We start from the raw sequence: 16,091 nt of genomic DNA on the forward strand, positions 1-16,091 counted from the left end.
GGCAAAGTGATGTCTGTGCTTTTCTTAATACACTGTCTAGGTTTGTCATAGCTTTCCTTCCAAGGAGAGAGCATCCTTTAATTTAATGGTTGCAGTACTGTCCGCAGTGATTTTTGTAGCCCAAGAAAATAAAATCTATCACTGTTTCCACTTTTCCCCTTTCTATTTGCCATGAAATGACGGGACCTAATGTCGTCATATTAGTTTTTTGAATGTTGAGTTTTAAGCCAGCTTTTCACTCTCCTCTTTCACCTTCATCAAGAGGCTCTTTAGTTCCTCTTTACTTTCTGCCATTAGAGTGGTGTCATCTGCATATCTGAGGTTGTTGATATTTCTCCCAGCAATCTTGATTCCAGCTTGTGATTCATCCAACCCTGGCATTTCACATGATGTACTCTGCATGTAAGTTAAATAAGCAGGGTGACAATATACAGCCTTGTTGTACTCCTTTCCCAATTTTGAACCAGTCAGTTATTACTTCTACTGTATAATCATAAGAGATTTGATTTAAGTCATATCTGAATGGCCCAGTGGTTTCCCCTACTTGCAATTAAAACCTGAATTTTGCAATAAGGAGTTCATGATCTGAGCAACAGTCAGCTCCAGGTCTTGTTTTTGCTAACTGCTTATAGTTTCTCCATCTTTGGCTGCAAAGAATTTCAGTCTGATTTTGGTACTGACCACTTGGTGAGGTTTATGTGCTGTTGAAGAGGGTGTTTGCTCTGACCAGTGTGTTCTCTTGGAAACACTCTGTGAGCCTTTGCCCTGCTTCATTCTGTACTCCAAGGCCAAACTTGCCATTACTCCAGGTATCTCTTAACTTCCTACTTTTGCGTTCCAGTCCCCTGTGATGAAAAGCACATCTCTTTGGTGTTTGTTCTAGAAGGTCTTTATGGAACAGGTCAACTTCAGCTTCGGCATCAGTGGTTGGGGCATAGACTTAGATTGCTGTGACGTTGAATGGTTTGCCTTGGAAATGAACTGAGATTTTCTGTTAATTTTGAGGTTGCATCCAAGTACTGCATTTCAGACTCTTGTTGACTATGATGGCTACTCCATTTCTTCTAACAGATTCTTGCCCACAGTAGTAGATACAATGGTCATCTGAATTAAATTCTCCCATTCCCGTCCATTTTAGTTCACTGATTCCTAAGATGTTGGTGTTTACTCTTGCCATCTCCTGCTTGGCCACATCCAGTTTACCTTGATTCATAGACCTAACATTCCAGGTTCCTGTGCCATGTTGTTCTTTTATAGCATCAGACTTTTACTACCAGACACATCCACAGCTGAGCATTGTTTCCACTTTGGCCCAGCCACTTCATTCTTTCTGGAGCTATTAGTAATTGCCCTCCACTCTTCCCCAGTAGCATATTGGACACTTTCTGACCTGGGGGGCTCATCTTCCAGTGTCATATCTTTCTGCCTTTTCATACTGTTTGTGTTTGGGGAGCTCGTGTGGCAAAAATACTGGAGTGGTTTGCCATTCCCTCCTCCAGTGGACCATATTTTGTCTCCACTCTGACCCGTCCATCTTGGGTGAACCTGCGTGGCACAGCTCATAGCTTCATTGAGTTACAGAATCCCCTTGACCTCAATTAGGCTGTGACCCACATCATTTCACAGCAGCTGCTGTTCACTCTTCCATGTGCCTTTTTCATTTCACTCACGTTAGTCTTTCCGATGGAGAGCACTGTGGGTCATGTAGAAAGTCACCTACAAAGGAAGCAGAAATAGGTTTCAGAGGTTCCCTGTCCTAGTCCCTCCACTTCCAGAGCCTCACGAGAGAGCTAGTTGTTTAATCAGTAAGGCTTAATTATTTTTCTGCCAAATGTACTAGTCTGAATTCCAAGCTGTTTGATGAAAGTAGAGAAGCAGCCAGAGAGACCTCCTTTGTCCTCACGGTTGGAGCAGCTGCATGGGACTCCTCCACGGCCCCGGGTCTTGGTGGTGGTAGCAGGTTGGAGGGTGGGTCATTGAGATGCAGCGTCTGACCCCGGGCAGCACCACACCCACCCCTGCCACTGCTGAAGGGCATGGGCCAGAGGCACAGCCTCCCATTCCTGCTGGCAGATGAGGTTGTCAAGTGGGATTTTCCCAGTTCTGCCCAGAGTTGTTAGAACAGAGATTAGGAATTCACATTTGAGCCTGACTTGGCTTCTTGCTCTGGTTTTTCATCATCTTCAGTTCAGTCTCTCAGTCGTGTCGACTCTGTGACCCCATGGACTGCAGCATGCCAGGCCTCCCTGTCCATCACCAACTCCCAGAGCTTGCTCAAACTCATGTCCATCAAGTCAGTGATGCCATCCAACCATCTCATCCTCTGTCGTCCCCTTCTCCCTGCCTTCAATCTTTCCCAACATCAGGGTCTTTTCCAGTGAGTCAGTTCTTCACATCAGGTGGTCAAAGTATTGGAGTTTCAGCTTCAGCATCAGTCCTTCCAGTGAATATTCAGGACTGATTTCCTTTAGGATGGACTGGTTGGATCTCCTTGCAGTCCAAGGGACTCTCAAGAATCTTCTCCAACACCACAGTTCAAAGTATCTCTATTCTTCAGTGCTCGACTTTCTTTATAGTCCAACTCTCACATCCATACATGACTACTGGAAAAACCATAGCTTTGACTAGATAGACCTTTGTTGGCAAAGTAATGTCTCTGCTTTTTAATATGCTGTCTAGGTTGGTCATAACTTTTCTTCCAAGGAGCAAGTGTCTTAATTTCATGGCTGCAGTCACCATCTGCAGTGATTTTGGAGCCCAAGAAAAGAAAGTCTATCACTGTTCCCACTGTTTTCCCATCTATTTGCCATGAAGTGATGGGACCAGATGCCATGATCTTTCATGAATGTTTTCTGAATGTTGAGTTTTAAACCAACTTTTTCACTCCTCTTTCACCTTCAAGAGGCTCTTTAGTTCTTCTTCGCTTTCTGCCATAAGGTTGGTGTCATTTGCGTATTTGAGGTTATTGAGATTTCTCCCAGAAGTCTTGATTCCAGCTGTGCTTCACCCAGCCCAGCATTTCACATGATGTACACTGCATATAAGTTAAATAAGCAGGGTGACAATATACAGCCTTGATGTACTCCTTTCCCAAGTTGGAACCAGTCTGTTGTTACATGTCCAGTTTAAATTCTTGCTTCTTGACCTGCATACAGATTTCTCAGGAGGCAGGTCAGGTGGTCTGGTATTCCCATCTCTTTAAGAATTTTCCACAGTTTATTGTGATCCACACAGTCAAAGGCTTTGGCATAGTCAGTAAAGCAGAAGTAGATGTTTTTCTGGAACTCTCTTGCTTTTTCAATGATCCAGCAGATGTTGGCAATTTGATCTCTGGTTTCTCTGCCTTTTCTAAATCCAGCTTGAACATCTGGAAGTTCACGGTTCACATACTGTTGAAGCCTGGCTTGGAGAATTTTGAGCATTACTTTGCTAGCATGTGAGATGAGTGCAATTGTGCAGTAGTTTGAGCATTCTTTGGCATTGCCTTTCTTTGGGATTGGAATGAAAACTGACCTTATTCCAGTCTTGTGGCCACTGCTGAGTTTTCCAAATTTGCTGGCATATTGAGTGCAGCACTTTCACAGCATCATCTCTTAGGATTTGAAATAGCTCAACTGGAATTCCATCACCTCCACTAGCTTTGTTCGTAGTGATGCTTCCTAAGGCCCACTTGACTTCACATTCCAGATGTCTGGCTCTAGGTGAGTGATATGTGGTTATCTGGGTCATGAAGATCTTTTTTGTACTGTTCTTCTGTGTATTCATCGTGTTATTTCCTGTTTATTCTTAGATTGTCACGGACTCTGCTTCTGTGGAGCGTTTGCTGGGGAAGACCGACGTCCAGAGGCCCCAGGTGGTAGAGTACTGTGTGGTGTGCGGCGACAAAGCCTCAGGTAAGTAAGCGGTGGTCAGGCTGGGTGCCCCTTGGGGGCCGACATCACGACCAGATCTGGGCAGGGGGGTGGGGGTGGGGTCAAAATGTGACTGTACTTTTCTTTATTGGAATGATGATGTCCATAAGCAGATCAGGTTGTCAGATTATAGGAATCAAAAGGAAAAGTCAAGAAACTGTGTCTGTGATTTGTAAATCATGGTTGAATGTTGATTATCTTTGTACTAGTAAGAAGGTAATCAAGACTTCCCTCAATGATTAAAACCATGCTTCCACTGGGTTTGATCTCTGGTTAGAGAACTAAGATCCCATATACCTTATGGCCCCCCCCAGAAAAGTAATCAGTCATGAGCGTAGTTAGCATTTGTCCAGTGCTTTGCTGTTTCACAGGATGTGTCTGCTGTCCGTCCTCCCTGGTCCTCACGGCAGCTCTCTCATGCCCTCACTGTCACCCAGGTGATAAACGGGAGGGAACACGCCCTTACAGCTGGAGTCCCAGGTCAGGAAAGGCCTGGAGTCACATTCGTGACCTCGGTGGTTGAGCATGTGCTGTCGGATAAAGAAAAGGGGGCTCCAGCTGGCGGCCCGGCCCGGGGAGCATAACACGCACAGCCCCTGTGTCTCTGGGGACACACTCCTGGCCTCCATGGTCGGGAGGGGATGAGGGGACTTCAAAAGAGGACTGGCCCCGGCGGGAGCCGTCGAGGGTGATGATGCCGGAGACACTGACCTATGCTCTGTGGTCACTGCATTCTTAGCAGCTTGGGTACTTGGTGGTCCCGGTTTGCAAAAAACCAGGTGGGCCAAGCCTCTGAAGAGGAAGACAAGCCCCGGTCAGGAAAGCCAGCTCCAGCCTTGCCCGCGCCTGCCACAGCGCTCTCCCTTCTCTGAGCCTTTGTCCTCTCGCCCTTGTGTTCAGACCTCTGGGCACTGGATGTGCTCTTTTCTAGTCACTTCCTGACAGGCCTGTCTGAGCCCTGCATCTCTGTATCCCCATCTTCTTGCTCAGCAAGGAGAGACACTGGAAAGATTTGAGCAAATGAATGAAGCTTCAGCATGCCAGAGGCCACAGAATCTGCTCAGCGTCCCCCTTCTGGGCTTAAAGCTCACCACAGGCTTGCAGTGCTTTTGTCTCCAGATATGAGAGGTCACTCTACGGCCTCGAGAGCCCGAGGAAATCCACTGCAGGGAAGAGAAAATGATGTGTGCAGAGTCAGTTCAGCACCACTGTTGTCAGAGGCCCACAGTTGGGGCCCCCAGCTGCACGGCTGGAGAAGGGCCCCACACGTCAGAGCTCAGGGCGGTGGGTTGCTCGGCAGCTGCTGTCCCCAGTGACCGCTGACCTGCAGTGTAGTCGTGACCCTGGGTTACAGGGCAGCGTGCCCGAGTCCGTCCCCGCTGGGGCTGTGAGGACAGGTAAATTGACGGGACCCCTTCATGTGGGAGGGAGTCAGAATTCAGAGACCGCAGAGTAAACAAGCTCAGAATAAAGAGCTGTGTTCGGGGCGTGTGTCTCGAGGACTGGGGACCCCCGTGAGCCGCAGGCATGGTGGCCTTCCTGGGGCCTGGCCGCACGGTCACAGCCCCCACGCCGCATCCTCCGGTCACGCCCCCGCCCCCAGGTCCGTCTACAGCCAGGACGGGACTCACAGAGGCAGTGAATGTGGGCCGAGACCCCGGGGGCTGAGGAAGCACGGGCTGCTGTCAGCTCCGCGGCTCCCGGCAGGACAGGGCAGCTGAGGGCTTCCCAGCCGGGCCACCCGCCCGGCCCTCTCCATGGGCCCTGGCAGGTGCTGAGCTCGGCCACGCCGTCTGCCAGTGCCACGTACCGTGTCTGGGCTTGCGGCCTCCGTCATGGCCTCGCTGGCCCCTCCGAAGGTGGGAGGAGAGCGTGTAGGCCCAGGGGCCTGCGTAGTGCTCGGGCCCGCGGTTGGCCTGTGACTGCCAGCGCGGAAGCCCCCACACACCAGGCCCACAGACGTGCCTTCCTCTTTCAGGCCGCCACTATGGGGCTGTCAGCTGTGAAGGCTGCAAAGGTTTCTTCAAAAGGAGCGTGAGGAAAAACCTGACCTACAGCTGCCGGAGCAGCCAAGACTGCATCATCAACAAACACCACCGGAACCGCTGCCAGTTTTGCCGGCTGAAGAAGTGCTTGGAGATGGGCATGAAGATGGAGTGTGAGTAACAGGGCTCACACCCACAAGCTTAACAAGAGGGGAGAATGGGAGGTCTCGGAGCGTGGCCTTAAAATATACCAAGGAGACTGTGTCCGCCGGCTTCGTTCAGGTTCACCCTCTGGGCCAGCTTGGTGATGTGGTGATGCCGCCGCTGGGCAGGGTCAGTTTCCACACTGAAAACTCACCCTGACGCGCGGGAGCCAGCGTGTGTGTGGGGAGCAGACACAGGCTTTGGGGTGAAGCCGAGAGAACGCAGCCCCAGCCCTGCCCCGGGCGCTGGGGGACCTGGGCACGGCGCGTGGCCTCTGAGCCTCCGGCCCGCCTGTGAAGTAGCGCGCTTGTCCTGCCGCACCTGGCTCCCCTCTCTCTCCCCGTGGAGGCCTGTTCTCTGCTGGTTTCTGGCACATATATGTGCACTCGCGCCAGACGCTGAAGGGAGAGGCTGCTGATGTGACCTCCGCCCCGGCGGCGTGGGCAGCTCTGTGGGGCCCACTTGAGGGGCTGTTTCTCCCCCGGGAGAGAGTCCCGTGTGCAGCCAGAGTCCCCAGTGGAAGCTGGGCCAGGCATGTCTGCCATGGAGCTTAGCACCCCCACAGCAGCGGGCTCGGTCGAGGGGACCCCCCCTCCCCCCAGAGAGCGTGGCTTTTATTGGTGTGGCTCTTTCCTCTCAACATGGGTGTCTCTCTTGTCACTTAAGCTGTGCAGAGTGAACGGAAACCCTTTGACGTGCAGCGGGAGAAACCAAGCAATTGTGCTGCGTCCACCGAGAAGATCTACATCCGGAAGGACCTGCGGAGTCCTCTGATAGCTACGCCGACGTTCGTGGCCGAGAAGGACGGGGCAAGGTCAGTGCCTGGGGCCCCTGGCGCTGACACGGGAGGCGCCGGTGCCCCCTGTGGGGGGCTGACAGCCCGCCTACAGGTGTCGGCCCACCTTGTTGGAGCCGCTGCAGTCACAGCCCTGGACAGGCCCGCAGAGGGTGGACTCGGGATGGGGTCAGAGCTTCCTGTCTCAGGGGCTCGGATTATGTGCTGTAGTTCAGGTATCATCCACGCAGGAAAACGGTTGCTCCATGAGTCAGGACCGGGGCTCTGGCAGTAGAGATAAAAGGCCTGAGACCCAGGTGTGGTCTGGACAGTGCCGGGGGTCAGTTTATTCACTGTATTTAACGTGATCTCTCAAACCTCACAGTAGAGAAGCTGAGGGAAACGGGAAGCCCTGTTTTGTGCTGTGGCAAGCCCCAGAGCTGGGCATGCCCTGCTGGTGCTCCGAGGTCAGGCAGCATCACTGGTAGAGCTGGGGAGGCGCATCTGCGTCCTGTCTCAGGCAGGCCTGGCTCCAAGCGCGTCTCCTTGCGGAGCAGGGCTGGCGGAGAGCCGAGCAGGTGAGCGCGTCCTCTGGCCCGGCCCCGCAGACGCGCAGGGTCGATGCAGCGTGAACTCTGCACTAAACGCTGGAAGCTACTCTGGGTTTCTTTATGTCTTAACTAGACAAACAGGTCTTCTTGATCCAGGGATGCTTGTGAACATCCAGCAGCCTCTGATCCGTGAGGACGGAACGGTTCTCCTGGCCACGGACTGCAAGGTGACGTCCCGCTCGCGCCCTTCCCGCCCTCTGTCTCCACATGCGCGCTTCTCTGACGCCAGCACCCGCTGGCGGGTGGAGGGTGTGCCCTCCCCACCTCCGTGTCCTTGGGACAGCCGTGTTGTGACGGGCCAGCCGGCAGGGCGGGCTGCTCACAGGCACAGTACGTCAGGAGCTAGAGTTCAACCTGGTGAACGTTCTGTGGTTCTCTTTCCTTCTGAGGTTTCTCCCCCGGTAATGCACTTGGGCAGGCTGCTGGCAGGCTGAGGAGGCGCTGCCTCTCCTAGGCTGGCCTTTGGCGCAGCCCCTGGTTCCGCTGTAGTAGGTGACCACAGGAAGAAGTCCCGCCGGGGTTCTGACGGCTCTGACAGGGACAGAGCGAGGCAGCTCCAGGGAACCCAGTTTGCAGACAGAGACACTGGCAGCCTCCTATGGAGGACGCTGAGGAGAGGGCTTTATCCAGGCAAGGGGCCCAGTGTCTCTGACTGCGGTCCCTGCCACAGCCCGGGTGATGGGGCCGGCAGCTGCAGTGAGTCCGAGGGGCGGCTCCAGAAGGAGCCCCGAGGGGACAGGGCTGGCCTCGCTGTCCCCCTCAGGGCCAGAGCTGGGTCCCGGGGCCCCGTCTGCTCGTGCACACACGGGGCATCCCGGGGTGTCCTCCTGGGGCCAGGGGAGGGGAACGAAGGCTGAGAGCCGCTGAGGCCCGATGGCCGAGGGCTGCGCCCCCGTCCCGTGTGCCACCTGCCTGGAGGCCGGGCCAGAGCCGGCGCACAGCAGGCAGGGCTGCCAGGAGCCTCGAGGAGGTCAGTTCCGTGAAGCGTGCAGCGCCCGCTCTGCACCCGCTAGCGGCGCGGAGTTGGCTGGGGAGAAGGAGCACAGACAGGCTGGGCGGTCAGAGTGAAGTATGCTGGGGATACAGGCGGCGCGCCGCGCCCTTCCTCCCGCGCGGGGGCGACAGGGCCGCCCGAGGCTTGTCGGGTGATGGGGCACGCACGGAGCCCTGAAGGCGGCTGTTCTCAGGAGTGATCGCGGACCTCTTTCCTGTGAGATAATTACACATTCAGAATCATTTACTCTGAGTAAAATACCACCGAGACCGTGCTCCCTCCGCGGGGCCTGGGTCTCCTTTCCTCAGCCTCCCCTCAGCGTGTCCGTCATGCGCTGTGTTCACGCGATGGAGGCCAGCAGATCTGTACTCTGGTACATGGTGGCTCTGTGATTTATTGATCACTTCTCTGTTTATGATCTTTTCTACTGATTCTGGTCTTTCACGTTTATAATCAAGATACAGCAGACATTTTTGTTTATGTACCTTGATTTGTTTATTTATCTATTTTTTGGCTTTCTCTTTTAAAAAATTGAGATATTAATTCCCACACCAGAAAAATTTACCCTTTAAGCATATAATTCATGGTTTTCAGTATATTAACATAATTGTTACAACCATCTCTACTATTGCTAGAGCATTTTGTCACCCCAGAAAGCAAACCTGAACCCACTAAGCAGTCACTGCCCCTTCTCCTACTCCCAGCCCCTGTCAGCCACTCATGTGCTTCTAACTGTGGTTTTCTCAGTACTGGGCCTTTCATACAAAGGGAGCTGTGTAACACCTGGCCTTCGTGACTGGCTACTTTCTTGTAGTGGAATGTTCTCAAGGTGCATCCCTGTCCTGGCCTGTATCAGTTTTTCATTCCTTCTTGTTCCCAAATAATGTGCCAATAAATAGCTGTATCTTATGTGGTTTATCCATTTGGCAGCTGATGAAGTTGCATTGTTTCTGCTTTTTGCCTCTTCGGAATGATGCTGCTGTGAACATTGTGTAGAAGCTTTTTTGTGCGCATATATTTTAACCTCTCTTACATATGTACCTAGGAATGAAATTTCTGTGGTCATGTAACAACTGTACATTTAGATTTTTGAAGAGCTACCAGACTGTTTTCCATAGCAGCTGCAGCACTTTGTATTCCCACCGCGGTGTGTGAGGACGCCCATCTTCTCCACGTCCTCGCCCACACTCGATATTCTGTGTCTTTTGACTGTGACCATCCTAGTCGGTGTGATGTGACATCTCATTATAGTTTTTATCTGCATTTTTAACTAGCTTATTTGTTTTTCTATTATTGAGCTATAGGAGTTCTTATAGCTGTTTTGGCTAAAAACCATTACCAGATGTATAATTTGCGAAAAGTTCCTCCCATTTTGTGGGTTGTCTTGTGGGGGGGAGGAGAGAAGTTGTCTTTTTACTTTATTGATAATCTTTTGAAACACAAAGGTTTAAACTTTGGTGACATCCAGCTTACCTGGATGTCATTTTATCTGTCACTTTGTTCTGTCATTTTATGTCGTGTGTAGGTTTGTGTAACTACCATCACAATCAAGATACAGGACTGTTTTATCCCCCAAAAGTGCTTCCTCTCACTGCCCATTGTAGTCACACCTCCATAGCAGCTGCTTTTAAAACAAAATTATCCTTTCATTTCTCTGAGAGTCGTGTGTGTGTGTTCCCCTTTAATATCACTGTTTTCCGGTTAACAGGCTGAAACAAGCCAGGGCGCCCTGGGCACATTGGCCAACGTCGTCACTTCCCTTGCGAACCTCAGTGAATCCCTCAACAACGGTGACAGCTCAGAAATGCAGCCGGAGGACCAGTCTGCCAGTGAGATTACGCGGTACGGACCCGTGAGCGGAGGCGCCTCCCGACACACACAGCGCCTGCGCGCGAGGGTGGCTGGCAGCATGTTGATGCCTACCCTGTCTGTGATGGCGCACTGCAGAATTGTCACAGGCCCCTGCGTGTCTGTCTGCTTCGCATTCACTGTGGGGATGTGGACCTGCTTATGTTACGTGATACAAAACAGCGTGAAAACTCTTCCTTCCAGATGATAAAGGAGACTGAGTAACCCAGGGGCAGCTTCCAAGTCCAGGCTCACTTGTCACTGGTTATTGGACCTAAACATCGACAGTGCGGTCCCTTTCTTGCTTGTGTTTTAGCCTGTTTTTCTCAAGTAGTGAGTCTGGAGCGGACTAGACGGACACTGACGGTGAGATGGCGCCGGCTGGTTGGACGCCTGTGCCCCCTGCCAGGGTACACGTCCTGCAGCCGGGCTGCGGGCTTGCTCCTGCTCTGTTGGACCTGCCGCCCCTGCCCATCCCGCCGGGCCAGGCAGGGGCCACTGAGGGGCAGGGGTCCTCAGGTTCCCTTGTGGTCTGGTAGCAGATGCCACTCTGGACCCAGTGGAAAGAGGGCAGAATGTGAGTTAGGCCAAATTCCAGTTCTGCCACTTAACTCCTGGTGGTCTTGGCAGAGTTAGCGCTCACATCTCTGAGATGGAGGGAATTCCACCTTGGAGAGTAGTTCTGTAAAACAGAAATTACGTGTGAGAACAAATAACATCTAGCTTCGTGTCTGAGACCCTGTGGAGACACATGTGACAGCCGCTGCTCCTCCTCTCAGGCAGAGTTAACTCTTTCTCCCGCTGTGCTGTTTTCCCAGAGGATGTCTCAGCTAGAGTGCTCCTCCTAGAAGCTGTGGACTTTCAGCACACGCTTGCTCCCTTTCTGCTTGCAGGGCATTCGATACCTTAGCGAAAGCACTTAACACCGCAGACAGCGCCTCGCCTCCGAGCCTGGCAGATGGGATCGACAGCGGCGGCGGTGGGGGCATCCACGTCATCAGCAGAGACCAGTCCACGCCCATCATCGAGGTCGAGGGCCCTCTCCTCTCAGACACTCACGTCACGTTTAAGGTGAGGGCTTCTACCTGCTGGCCGTGGTTAAAAACCAGACCTGGAAGTGAGCCCAGCCGGGTGGTGGCAGCCTTCTCGCCCGTCTTTGCTCACCTGGCTGTCTGGCTCTGCCGCTGACCCTGGGGCGGCGTCTCCTGTCGCTGCCAAGACAGGCCGTCCTGCCTTCCACCCTCCTGGGACGGCCTGGCTCCAGCATCAGCTCAGACAGGCCCTTGGCTTGCACAGGCGTTGTTCCCGGCCCTTGGGCCTGCCCTCCCGCCCAATGGGGCCACAGAAAGTAGCGCTCAGATACGCTTGGAGGCTGGTCAGGTCCCCAGGGCTGCCCTCAGCACTCACCTCCCGAGCCGAGCCTCTCTCTTGAGGACACTCACTCCCAGGCTCCCTGAGCCCCCAGTCTCGAGGTCTGTAGACTGAGTCAATATTCCCCAATATTCTCCACTAGAATGGTCTGGTCAGCCACCTATGAACACATGAGTCCCTGCCCACAGCTGCCCAGGGGTCCAAGGGCAAGGTCCCTGGGGGGACTCCAGCTGCAGGGGCGGTCGAGCCCTTCCAGGACAGAGGGGCTCCTGGGTCCCAGCCCGCCCCCCCAGGCTCTGCTCTGCTCTCCCTCGCTGTTCCCTGAGGCCGCCTGCCGGCTGGCTCCCACTGGAATTAGACCTGAACCCGTGGCTCGGAGTGGAAATGCTGAGAACCAGTACCGGTGCAGGGAGGCAGCATTGGGAAGCGTGTCCTTGGGGATGAGCTGGCCCCGTCCCCTCACTCCAGACCCGTCAGACCCCAGCTCACTGGGCGGGCCCGCCCTGTGAGAGGGTCTGCGTGGGGCTGGGTGCTGACAGGCCCCGGACCGTGTGCCCTCTCCTGCAGCTCACGATGCCCAGCCCGATGCCCGAGTACCTCAACGTGCACTACATCTGCGAGTCGGCCTCCCGCCTGCTCTTCCTCTCCATGCACTGGGCCAGGTCCATCCCCGCCTTCCAGGCCCTCGGGTGAGTGGCCCTTCCCCCTCGTGACCCTGGCTGGACCTCCCCCGCGCTAGGAACGGCCTGGGGGGCCTGAGGGCCCCCACAGTGTGCTCCTGTGAACAAATAACAGTCAGCAGACGGGTGGCGAGAGACACCTTGGCTGCCAGGGCTCCCCCGGCCTTTACTGTGCCTCCTCGGGCGTGGTGCCGGGAGCAGGGATGGAGTGGATGAAAGGCAGATGCTCCGAGGTCTTGAGGCCGGGTGGGGGCCCCCCAGTTGGGGGGCTCTGAGATGACAGACGGTCTCAGGGGGCCTCACCTGCGCTGTCCTGAGTGGAGACTCCACCCCTCCCTGGGCAGTGACGTGTCTCTAGCCTTGGGGGCTCCCCTTAGTAGCTGCGGCCTCTGGGGACAGAACCACCCAGGGCTGCTGAGAGAGTAGGCTGTCCTCAGAGGGACTTTAGGCGGGCCAGTCGTGTGGACACGGCGTTTGTGGAGAGCAGGCCTGAGCCCTCCAGAGGCCTCTGGCACACGCACGCGGACGGGACTCGGTGGGGTGTGCAGGGCTTGGGGCAGGGGCGGCGGCCCCACGCCCAGCCCGCCTGTGTCCCCCCAGGCAGGACTGCAACACCAGCCTGGTGCGGGCCTGCTGGAACGAGCTCTTCACCCTCGGGCTGGCCCAGTGCGCCCAGGTCATGAGCCTCTCCACCATCCTGGCTGCCATCGTCAACCACCTGCAGAACAGCATCCAAGAAGGTAGGCCGGCGCGGCCCCGGGCTATTCCTACCCACCGGCTGCTTTTCCTGTGAAGATGAAAGGGAAAAGGTGCTGAGTTGTGATGCAGACATTCAGTACTGTTTTCAGAGTAGTGACCGCCTCTGTCTTCATCTTCATGGACAGGTTATCCTTTTGTGCAGCTCACAAACCCTCATGAGCCTGTGGATTAGAAACTGTTCCTCGGGGTGGCGTGTGGGAGACCAGGTCCCAGGGAGGTCCCTGCCTTGCCCTGGGGAAGCAGTGAGCGGGAGCGCTGGGCCCGGTCCACGGCCCCCTCGCGCAGGGCGTGGGTGGACGCACGGCTGTCTGTGAGGTCGGGGCGTCAGGGCTGGGAGGCAGCCCGTGGTCCCTGCGTGCCCACGGCGCCCTGAAGACTGGCAGGTGCCCGCGCTGCCCAGGGTCTCAGCTGACCCTGCGCATCACACCTGTTGCCGAGCTGGAGCTGGCCGCCCTTCCCATGGCCGTCCCGGTGTTGGAGACCAGGTGTGAGTCACCTAGTCACACCTTCGTTTTTCTAGCTACTTCCTCGGAAGTTACATAAAGGTGACTTCTGTAACCTGTAATATTTTATTGAGTTTTACATTTGTTCACAAATGAGCTTTAGTTTTCTTTCTAACTGAACATAATAACACTACCTTCAGCAGTATACTGTCATGAAGACTAAATCAGACAGTAGATAAAACTGTTGTAGCAACTAAAAAATGCCAAGGTGTCCAGGCAGGCACATGTTTATTCAGTGCCTGCCTCGATAGGGTCTGGCGTGCGGGCCACAGGTGCCGGGGGGGTGACACAGCGGAGTGGAGTTGGGTGCCTGTAGCCACCTCGCCTACAGCTGCAAAATGGGGCTCTTGAGAGAACTGGGTTTTCATTTAAAAGTGAATTCTCTCATTTCTTCCAATCTGTCCCCTCCAAGAAGCTAGCTCCCTTCCTGTTCTTCCTAGCCTTTCTCAGAGGATGTGTGTGTGGATTTCTAGATAAACTTTCTGGAGACCGGATAAAGCAGGTAATGGAGCACATCTGGAAGCTGCAGGAGTTCTGTAACACGATGGCGAGACTGGACGTGGACGGCTATGAGTACGCCTACCTCAAGGCCATCGTTCTCTTCAGCCCCGGTAAGACATGCGGTGGCCGCTGGCGGCGGGTCCCCACCTGCGTCTGCTGATAGCTCTGCACACGGGCCTGCTGCCCGGCTGTCAGCAGGCAGAGAGCCCTGCCACCCCGCGTGGCTGCGTGTCCCCACAGCAGGCGTGCCTGTTGACTTAACGTGAGCAGGACAGGTTTAAAGTTGTTTATATGGTGGTCCCAATGTTGCAGTAACTTCATGTGTTCAATAGATGTCATTTGACCCCTAACAAACAGGATCATTTGTATCTCATGGGCCAAATGAGACCACAACTTACAAAATTGAGTATACATTTGACCTTTTGTATCCACGGGTTCCACTTAGGTGGATTCAACCAACTGCGAATCAGAAATACTCAAGGAAAGGGCCTCCCCTGGCCGTCCAGTGGTTGAGACTCCGAGCTCCCAGCGCAGGGTGCCCAGTTTCAGTCCCCGGTTGGGGAACCAAGTTCCTACATGCTGTGTGGCAAAAAGAAAAAAATCCAAGGAAAAAAATGTTCCAGGAGTTCGAAAGTAATACAGAGGGGATTTTAAAGTATACGGACAGATGTGTGTAGGTTATATGCACGTTCAGCGTAAAGGACATCAGCGGATCTGCTGTGCGCGGGGGTCCCAGAACCAATCCCCTGTAACTACCGAGGGAAAGCTAGACCGCACCCACTGCCCGTCTGCTCTGGTCTTGCTCTCCACCAAGTTTTAGGTATGTTAGCACATAGGCCAGTACAGACGGAGCCTGCACACGTTTACCCACGGTCTCTGCAGAGCAAACCGGAAGGTGTGGTCACAGCAGAGGCGGCGGCAGGACTGCGGGGAGAGAGTGGCCGCGGCCAGCCTCACTCACTGCCCCTCAGCCATCCTCTCTGAGCCTCCTGAGAGGCCGCTGGGTTAAGTTGGACCCAGCTTAACCTCTCCACCCCACACCTCCCAGCCTCCTCCTCAGGAACAGGAAAATAGCTAACAGAAAGGGAGACACTACGTGATGACATGTCTAGAAAGCAGGTGGTGATTCCTGATTTCGCATGTATGTGTTTCCTAGAGTAGGGAGCCACAGGTCTAGAGCCCACCCCGGTGGGGTTGCGGGGAGGCTGGTGTGCCCGCTCGGGGCCAGGCCCCCTCCTGGGAACCTGCAGGTCTCGGCAGAGCAGACGAGAGTTCCAGCAGCAGTGTCTGACCAGCCCCCGGAGCGCAGTCTCGCACTTGAGAAGTTTGCCAGAAGTCTGATTAGAAATAAGTACTGAGAAGTCCACACAGGAGGCTTTCCGAATACAGAGGGCAATTTGGGGTACTTTTCTTCCTTCAGATCATCCAGGTTTGACCAGCACAAGCCAGATTGAAAAATTCCAAGAAAAGGCACAGATGGAGTTGCAGGACTACGTTCAGAAGACCTACTCGGAAGACACCTACCGGTGAGGCACACGGGCGAGACGGGGGTGAGGCTGGGCCTCGCTGAGGTGTCGGCTACGCTGGCCTTCCGCTTCGGGCAGCCCAGTAGAGCCTCCGTGTGATCACATGTTAAAGCTTGCGTTTTCTCGGTGACCGTGGACTGCGGAGGATCAGGAAGCCCAGGCCGTCCCCGTGTTGCTGGGTGACTGTGGGCAAGACCTGCGCTTGCTCCTCTAATTTGAGGGGTTGGGAGTCATCCTCTCCTCTGGGGCTAACAGTGTGTGTGAGACCGCCCCCGAGTCCAGAAGAGTCAGCAGCTCTGACCCTGGCTCTCCACCTGCTGAGGAGACAGTGCTAGCTAGAGCGCTTGACCGAAGAGTCCACTGACAAACTAGGTCCGACCCCTACAAAGCGCGATTGGGTTGTACAAAATAGTAATCCACTCC

The 16,091-nt window shown here is 54.5% G+C and overlaps 1 protein-coding gene across 7 annotated transcripts in view; it reads left to right on the forward strand.

The window, feature by feature from the left end:
• The window catches only part of NR2C2 (nuclear receptor subfamily 2 group C member 2), a 109,458-nt gene that overhangs the window by 86,805 nt on the left and 6,562 nt on the right, over positions 1–16,091 (forward strand). For all 7 annotated transcript variants that reach the window (XM_020872668.2, XM_020872664.2, XM_020872670.2 and 4 more), the window contains 10 exons: positions 3,791–3,893; positions 5,890–6,069; positions 6,767–6,914; positions 7,560–7,653; positions 10,189–10,322; positions 11,222–11,399; positions 12,267–12,388; positions 12,980–13,119; positions 14,115–14,252; positions 15,563–15,668. In XM_020872668.2, the coding sequence (XP_020728327.1) occupies positions 3,791–3,893; positions 5,890–6,069; positions 6,767–6,914; positions 7,560–7,653; positions 10,189–10,322; positions 11,222–11,399; positions 12,267–12,388; positions 12,980–13,119; positions 14,115–14,252; positions 15,563–15,668 (1,343 nt within the window). The remainder of the gene's footprint in view (positions 1–3,790; positions 3,894–5,889; positions 6,070–6,766; positions 6,915–7,559; positions 7,654–10,188; positions 10,323–11,221; positions 11,400–12,266; positions 12,389–12,979; positions 13,120–14,114; positions 14,253–15,562; positions 15,669–16,091) is intronic.

Source organism: Odocoileus virginianus, unplaced genomic scaffold (assembly GCF_023699985.2).
Source record: "Odocoileus virginianus isolate 20LAN1187 ecotype Illinois unplaced genomic scaffold, Ovbor_1.2 Unplaced_Contig_3, whole genome shotgun sequence".
Lineage (NCBI taxonomy): Eukaryota > Metazoa > Chordata > Mammalia > Artiodactyla > Cervidae > Odocoileus > Odocoileus virginianus.